The sequence below is a fragment of the Anser cygnoides genome, chromosome 7, assembly GCF_040182565.1.
Source record: "Anser cygnoides isolate HZ-2024a breed goose chromosome 7, Taihu_goose_T2T_genome, whole genome shotgun sequence".
NCBI lineage: Eukaryota > Metazoa > Chordata > Aves > Anseriformes > Anatidae > Anser > Anser cygnoides.
This window is the reverse complement of record NC_089879.1, coordinates 18811159-18820083: the sequence shown is the minus strand read 5'-3', so window position 1 is coordinate 18820083 and position 8925 is coordinate 18811159. Positions and strand designations below refer to the sequence as shown.

Below are 8925 nucleotides of genomic sequence, written 5' to 3'. Positions count from 1 at the left end.
AGGACATATTTGCAGTATTGCAATGCAGGATGATTTTGTTTTCCAGTCTTTCTTTCCAAGAGAATGACACTAAAACATCCCCAGCTTTGTGCAGATCTAGACATAACTGCACTCTCCATTAAAATGCCAGCATTACCGTTTGAAGCTCTGAGCGCTGCTCTGGAGTTGTGTGTCTTTTAAGTCTAACCCAGGGAATGTCAAGACTAATGTTCACATAGAGACAAGTGCAAGGATTTTATTCATGGGTAAGCTGATCTCTGCAATTTCCCAGTAATCTACTCCATGGAAAGTTTGACTTTCAGGGAAAGGAAGGGAAAAGGAAAAAATATGAAGAGTTTTGTTCTATTTTTGCTTCTCTTACACCTGGCTTGCCTGGGATAGATTTGGTTGAAGTCAAAAGCTGTCAGAAAACATCAGGCAAGGCTGGTGTATACCTGCACATTCATTCACCTGTGTAGGGTGGGGGTAAATAGTGCCTGGAAGCCTCTGCTGCCCCAGAACCCGTATCTGGTAGCGCTGCCCTGCTGCCAGCCCCCCATCTCATGCTGCATGGTGGGTTACTGGTGGTGGTGGCCCCCCGAGGAGGAGCCCTGACCCCTACAAGGGTAATGCTTGCTTTTGGGAAGGTCAAAACCAGGTGAAGATGGTTCCAAGCCCACATGGGATACAGCCCCAGAAAGGTCTGGGGTTGGCCCTGCTGCTGAGATACACGGCCCTGGGGAGCGAGATGAGATGTGCAGGAGGAAACCAGGGTCCCGGGCATTTCAGCATTCCTGGGATGTGGAAGAGGAGCTAAAAACAGTTTCAAGAGTATTTCCAAACACAGATAGTGCCGATAAATCAGGAGAACGAACCTACAGCGGCACAAAAGAAGCAGAAGTGCATGAAAGGCAGCCAGAGAGGCCACTCAGACTTGCCAGGTCCCTGGTGGCCCTGTGACGTCCTGCTGGGGCACGGCCACACTGCAGTTCCCCTGGTGGCAAAGCCCTGGCGGTGGGTTCCTTGCCTCAGGCCATGGGGCCGGTGTCGGTCCGGCCTCATACGCTCTTCTCCCCTTCCATGTGCTCCTTGGCTGGAGAGGGCTGCTTGTCCTGGCTGCCCTCCGGGCCGGGTTTGGCAGGAGGCGCAGGGCTGCCGGCGGCGGGCAGGAGGTTGGCAGACTGCAGCACGGCCTCCGAGTGCTCCCGGGCCTTCATACGCAGTGCAGCCACGCTGGCGGTGCGGTTGCTTTGGCAGCCGTAGGTGGGCAGGAAGGAGAGGCCCATGGGGTCCGGAACGCAGCACGAGCACAGTGGGCTCCCTGGGGAGGAAGGAGACAAGGCAGTGTCATTGCTGGGGAAGGGATGGCCCCACCAGCAGGGCGTCCTCGTGGGGGTGGTTCTCTGACCTCGGCGGGGTGACCCACACCTGCTGGCATCACACCGTGTGGTGCCTTTCCCTCAGTGGTCAACCTACAGAGGACAGAGATGGGGTTGGGATCTCAAATGGCAAAAGCCCCATCTCCATTTGACCTTTGGTGGGTATGTGGATGCCAAATCCTGCTCTGCTGAGGCCCACTGAGAAGGATCCTACATTGTGAGCCATCCAGGGTGACAAATAGAGCAAGTGAGGGCAAGCAGGCTCAGAAGCGAGTGGTGAAACTTGTATCACATGAGATCTCCCCACAAGGAAGGCTGAACTTGTCCCCAGTTCCCACCCCAAGCTGCTGCTCTGCAGCATGATTAGCCTCATGCTGGAGGTATCTCCTGCCCTCCAGCTCCACAAGTCTGACCAATCTGGGCAGCAGCATTCGTTGGGTGAGTATGGGGCTTCCACCACTTATCTGCACCTGAAAGATTACTGCAGAGAAAAATGTGAAAATATCCCGGTTGTTACGCAGGAACTAATGGCCTTCTCCTATCTCACTGTAAGATGAGACAGCCTTTTTCCTGGCGAGGCCCTGCCAGCTACTGGCATCACATCTACCTGCATGAGTCTGTTCTATCTTCACCAGCCAAACTCTGTGCTGCTTAGGGATGATGCCTCGAAGAGGAGGGCCTCCAAAAGTGAACCAAGGCCGCCTAAAGCTGCTGCTGCTGCTGAGACGGCTTAGAGTCCCATCAGGAGGGATAGGCCAGACCATCTCCAACCTGGCATCTAAGATACATGGGCTGTCTCAAGCAGGCAACAAAGCACTGGAAAGAGTGTGAAATGGGCTTTTTTAAACCAAAAGTACTGCATGCACCCCACTGCCAGGGGCAGTCCTCCTTCCACCGGCTACCTGCCTAAGCTGAACCACTCTGGCTCATCTGTGATAATGCTGGGACTCCCGGAAGTCCGGGGTGAGCCCCAGACAGGGCATGCAGTCCATCCAAGAAGCCACCCTAGTCACCTTGCTTAGATGCATCTGTTGAACAGAGCAGAATGTGTCAGAGTGAGGAGGAGAGGCAGGGCAGGGCAGCTGAGCTACCACTTTGATTTGCTCTCTGGTGAGAAATGTTGGGGGACATCCAGGTGTCTCAGCGGCCACACGAACTCCACATCCTCTTCTATGCCCCTGGCAGAAGCCCATCCTTTGCTGATACGCAACCCCCCAGCAGGCAACAGTGGGGCCGCACACAACCTGACACGACACAATGTCTTCCTCTGATCTTTCCAAGCCAAGGACTTGCTTTAATTTCTGCAGTTAATATTTGAGTTAAATGGCTCATGACTAAGTGATAGTACTAATAGCCTGCAGGGAGAAGGTAGTCTTTCTCTTACACTTCTGCTCTCGATAGCAATGGGTCAGCACCCACTTGGTAGGGACAAAAGCAGAGAGTTGTTTGTTTTTAGGATGTTGGCAAGACTTCTCAACAACAATTGTCAGAAATCAAAACTCTGCAGGTAAGTTTCAGGAGAAAATACTCCCTGTATTAAAAAAAAAAAAAAAAGATACTACAAGGGAAAAGTTATTAATATAACTGAAAAGTTATATAGTTACTCTTGTAATACTCCCCTGATAAAGCATCTGATAAGCACAACAACACTTCCACAGGTTTAGGCATATGAATGAATCACACAAGCAAATTTTACTACTTGAATGGTATCCTCCATTTTTTGATTTTAGAACTAGGAAACTCAAACCTGAATTTTGTGGCTGTTTAAGCATGACAAAAGGGAGGACATATAACAAAATCCACTGAGTAACACAATGTATAGTTCTTGCCACCAACAACCATGCTCATTTAGTCATTTTTGTCCTGTTGAAATGCAGCCACTTCAGGGATGCTAGATGGCCACTGTTTTAACAAGAGGGAGGAGAGGAGGATTGGCACGTCAGAACCCCTGCAGTTTGCAGGTCTTTCAGCTGCAGAAAGTCCATCTTTTTCACTGCTATTAAGCCCCACTACCTTAAGGTCAGGTTCTGTAATGGGGGACATAGAGGCCTCCCTGCGCATCTGCTGTCTTTGCACTGCTGCTCTCTTACACAGAGTGAGACTCCACCAGAAACGAGCACGTTGCCTGCTAAGCAGGCAGTGGGGAGAGGTAGATAAGAGCCTTCGCCTTTTCTAAAGAGCAGAAATCAACTCCAGGCCCCAAGAATAATTTTCATTCCATTGTTACAGGGGGATAAAATATTTAACAGTCTTCAGTACCAATCTAAGCTCTTTGCTTAATAATTAGACCTGATAGTACCCTGTGGCTCTGCAACCTGAGGGTGCAGAGTTACCTGTGGTGGAAACCAGGATATCTCTAGCATTAATTCACTCATAAACCATTCCTTGCATTTTCACTGAAGTTAGAAGAATGGCAAACAACAGCTCCCACCTGAAAAAATGTAGAGTAACTAGCGTCATTTGCTCCAGGGTCCTGCGAGAGTACAAAAGACTAGGATTTAGTATTGTTTCCTGTGAATGCAAAAGGAGGGTTGAAACTACTTTGCAATTGCCCATGTCTGCAGGCAGTAAATCCAGTGAAATCTATTCGACTTTGCTGGCACAAAAGCCAGGACAAACGACATGAGAATCAGCAGCCCAAGGTCTCCACCTGCCAATCAGTCAGCCCACAATGGACAGGGATGTGACCCAAGAAAGATGCATCCACATGTAGCAGACATCAGTGGTTTTTTTTACATCTTATTGCAGTAGCCCTGACCTCACAGTGGGGAAGGAAGGAATTGTTCCTACTTACTTAGTACCCTCAGAAGAGTTTAAGCACCTAACTCACATCAAGATCAGTGAGGGTTAGACCTTTAGCCTTAGAGCCTGATCCGGCTTCTGCTAACGTCTCACAGCCTGATATCTCTTTAATGGGATTTGGATCAGATTGCTACAGTACAGACAAGGAACTGTTTTCTTTCTTTCAGGAACTTACTGCCTATTGTACACAAAATTAAAATACACAATTAGATTTCCATTAACTTAGAGCAAATTCTGCTGAATTGATCTGAACCTCCTCGTATTCCTATATGAGATCATACTTTAAATGCTCAGCCTGAACATAAATACTTAATGTAATAAATACAGTCTGAAATATTTGATCCACTTGGCAGTTTAATTGATCTACTACAGAGACTGACAGGAAAAATTAAATTAGTTCTGTCTTGTCTCTGCCAACATCACATTTCAATTGTAATGATATTTGATCTACAATTTTGGTTGTGGACCCTTTTGTGCAGTTCCAAGGTTCAGTTTCAGATTAGAGTGGGGTATTTAAAATATCTATTTTTTATTTCAACTCAACAGTTTAAAGGATTTAATAGATGGTCTTTCCAAAACGCAAAACCTCAGTTCATTGCCTCTTGCAGTATTTGTGCATATCAGCATTTGATGTGAACAGATGAACAGCAAGCTAAACATGGAGGGAAGTGAAGAAAAATTTGGATTTAAAAATCCTCACCTGCCATTGTATGCTGTTTTCTTTGCAGTGAAAATATTATGCTTGATTTAAATAAAGTTTCCTGTAGTCACAGTGGTTTGCTTGAGCTCTAATTCCTCAGAAACTCTGAAGTCATTTTCATAAGGGTTGGAAGGTCAGCAAAAACCTTGAGTTCACAGTGCCATTTACCAGGGAGGGCTGATTCCAAGGGGATCTCCCTCTTGCTCTTCATATATGATGCCAACATTTTGTCTATTAAAGCCTGAGGCACAAGCAGGAAAAACAAAGGTGGCTTTATCCAAACCTTTTGAGCTCTGAATCAAGAGGCTCAGAAGAACAAGAGAGGCATGAGCTTAAATACTGAAATGGGGAGGCACCAGCTGCTCCCAGTGTAATTTAGAGTAGCCCCAAGGCTGCTAAAGTTGTGCTAGATGGTTCCTCCTAGTGCTTAAGCTAGCTAAGTGTGGAAGGCATCCTGTGCTGCCCAGAAGCTGGAAGAGCACTGCAGAGCTGACAGCAGAGTCCAAATGTTATAGTTTTGTATCTCCTTGGCTTGTGAACCCTATGTGTCCAATGCAAACAAGGAGCTAGCTCTAGCTGGAGCGTTTTTGTATGAATAACTTGACACTGGAAATGGTGGATTTCATCATCCTTTATTTGTGCCATCAGTACAGTTCCAAAAAAAAATTAAAAAAAAAATAAAAAAAAATCAGAAGTCAGAACCTTGCCTGTTTGGACAGGAAAGCTGGCAGTAAAGCCCATAAGTGCTGGAAGAACAAAACCAGTTCTTTGAATACTCTTAGCTCTGCAACCCTTTACCATTCTTTCCATCCATATCAACAGCCTTTCCCAAACACATGATCTGACCCTAAATGCTGCTTATGTGTCACTCTAAAAGAGGTCAATGGGAAGCCCTGCTCAGCTAAGTTCTGCTCATCTAATCAGGATTTGGACTGGAGGAACAGGCCAGCACCAATCTTCTTCATATGACTCTCAGACGCTCCCACTATCAGCATATTCTCTATCATTTGTGGTAAAGGAGAAAAAAATCTACCTGTGAAGTATAGCAGTGCCAGAGTTGAGGACTTATGGTACAGGAATCAATGCAACTTGCTCAAGGTCTGAGTATCTGCACTGAACTAGTATGTTTTATATTCCCTAAAGTCACAGAGGCAGGTGAACTAGGGAAAATGCATTGGCCAAACAGAACATGCTTGCTATACTTGCTGTGTTACAAGAATTTACCGAGGTCACATGTTGAGAAAAGTCAGTAAGTCCATAATCAAGTACTACTGAATGACAAAGAAAACAAAGGACCTGCAGAGTTTTGGTGCTTCAATTCAGTAAACACCAGTTCGAGGGTAAGTCAGGTCCTTGAACACTTCTTTCTCAGTCTTTCTCTAACCAAATGATGTTGGGCAAATTCTCTTCATCTTTCCATAATAGAAATTGAAATGTAATGGATGGACAGCTTTAGTTGTCTTTTTTTGTTTGTTTGTTTTTGCCCTGGATACTGCAATTAAGCCTCCCTAATATGAACAACAGCAACCACAGCAGCAACAAACCAGAAAAGAGCCTAATCAATGGTGCCCTGGAATATCCACTTTGATGGGCATAATGCAGTCCTGCTTTTCTAGCAGCGAGCGGTGTGGAGGTGCCGTGAAAACCAACGGAGATATAACTTGCACAGAGCAGAGCTGTGGGTGAATTATGAAAGTAATTCACTGGCAAGTGTAATTATTTTTCTTCTCATACACTGCACTTTGAATCACAGGGTCTGGGGAAATTTCAGCGGAATGAAACAGATACATTTTTGGCTTCAGCCACCAGAATGGTAGAACACTTCCGCTAAAAACCGGAGATTCTTGTTTACACCCATTAATAACATCTTCTACATTAATGAATTGCATTCATGCTGTCATCCATTAAGAAGGTACTTTGAGGTCTCTCTCTGCACAGAACACTAGCTTCTCCTGATGACTCTATTGTTATATAGCCCATAAATAAAACAAGTATTTTCCCCTCATATTTGAGGTCTGCAATTAAATCTACTAAATGGACTGCAGATGCATGGTTTACAGTAAGTGATTCATCTTGGAGATCATGGAAATGTCAAAGTCACCACAATGAAGTAGCATAGTTGTCAAATTAGGACAATTTCATACAGTAATGAACAACAGAAATTTCTTCTGTATAAGCCAAACTTCTTCCTGACTATGGCCAGTGGTGAAGAACTAAAACATTGAAGTAAGAAGCCAGGTATCCCAACAAAATTACGATCTTATGCTAATTTTTCAAATGAGAAATTGCATTTCCTGAAAAATATATATAGTGAGGTAATATGGTAGTTCAGAGACTCTTGCTACTGAAAGCAGCCTCTGATGTGCTAAACTTCAGAAAGGGAGAGGACACCTAAGGGAAGAAAGAAGTCTGTTGTATTATCGAATAGAGAATCTTGAACAGCAACAGAGAAAAACTGCCCAATGGTGATATACCCTTCTCAGAAACAGTCTATGCTCTGAGTTACTGTTGTAATCTCTATTGTATTGCTGGACTGCTTTCTTCACAGAACATCTTATGGTGGTAACACCAGCCATTTGAAGAAAAAAAAAAATCTCAGTTTTAGAGATAGCAGGGTTCATGGGACGTATTACTTAGGGAGAAGAGTTTTCTGCTCAGTCACCAGAGCAGATCCAATCTCATGCTCCAGCAATATCCAGAAGTTACCTACAATTGACACCCATGGGACTCAGATGAGCGCTGCCTGCTGAAGGGTTGCAGAGCCACGCCAAAGCAAAGGCTGTCCAAAAGCAAACCTGTTGCCCTGTGCTAGGCTGTCATGAGATTTCTTGTCTTTACTAGACTGACTTCATCTGGGAAACTATGCTTATCATATCCTTAGATTATGAATTAGATCCAGATAGCATGTGCCCTAGCCACTTTATGCAGCCTTGGAAATCTGGGGCTGGAGCCAAGCAATCAAAGTCAGAGAAAGAGAAAGAGAGGTATTAGTTTCTTTACAGAAGACAGAGAATTCTCAGGTGGCAGAATGAAAATTGTTCCTGAGAGCATAAAATAATTGTTAATTAGTTACATCACTATCATCACTTGTTATGCACTGTATTGATTTTAATTGTCTCCTTCTAAAGCATCAGTCAAATATTACTCACTGACACCAACAAAGTGTTGGCTCACAAGCCCAACAAAGCACATCTTATCTCCTCAAAAGAAAATAACCTAAACTTCCCAGTGGTATATGGCGTCCTGAGAGTGCCTTTTGTTTGCAGACAACCTTTACGGTCTTACTGGAGAATGCAGTTCCCTTTACTGGCCAGGATTGTTCTCCCAATGGAGAGAATATGTATCTATTTACAGGATTCACACAGAGGACCTCTTTGTCAGCATTTCGTTTGAAATTTGCATAGAAGTAAGTAGGGTCATGCATTCACGGGTAGTGAAATGGTGCTTTGATTCTGGAGGAATTATTTTGCTTTCAAAAGCACAAAGAATTCCTGGTAGTTTCAAACTGTGGTCAGCACAAGAGAGATGCCAGAAGGAGCTCTTGGTCATTTAACTCCTCCATAAAATGTGAAAAATCTTGGAAAAATCTTACTACTTGTTGAATTTAAGTAATCCAAAAAACCCAACAGCTTGGAACGTTATGTCCTGTGTTGAGTTTGATAGGATTTTGTGTTGCTTAAAGTCCTACACTCTCAGATTCACTGTGGCAGAGCTCTGTCAGCATTTCAGTTGCAAAATGAGACTAGATTCTCAAGGGAGATGCTTAGGAGACTTCATTAAGATACGTAAGGACACCAAGTAATGTCCGCCTAAATGTAGGGTTAGATTTTCTTCGATGGACCTGAAGTTGTACATATCTGCCCCTACCTTAAAGGGGGAAATGAGAAGGGAGAATCAAACTAACTGAACTGAGTGAGACGAAGAAGGTCATATAAAGGCTTTGTGAACACTGAGTCTCTCCCTGTCCTTTCCTTCCTTCCTACAACCATTATCTCTTCCTTCAGGCCTACGTGCGAGCTTGGCTGTGCTCTCAAATGCATAGTTTAGATGGACCGCCACTCATTT

General features: G+C 44.6%; 1 protein-coding gene across 2 annotated transcripts in view; it reads right to left on the bottom strand.

The window, feature by feature from the left end:
- Positions 1–617: 617 nt before the first annotated feature.
- The window catches only part of DRGX (dorsal root ganglia homeobox), a 36375-nt gene continuing 28067 nt past the window's right edge, over positions 618–8925 (bottom strand). For both annotated transcript variants that reach the window (XM_048069194.2, XM_048069196.2), the window contains one exon: positions 618–1300. In XM_048069194.2, coding sequence (XP_047925151.2) covers positions 1038–1300 — 263 coding nt within the window. In that variant the 3' untranslated portion in view covers positions 618–1037. The remainder of the gene's footprint in view (positions 1301–8925) is intronic.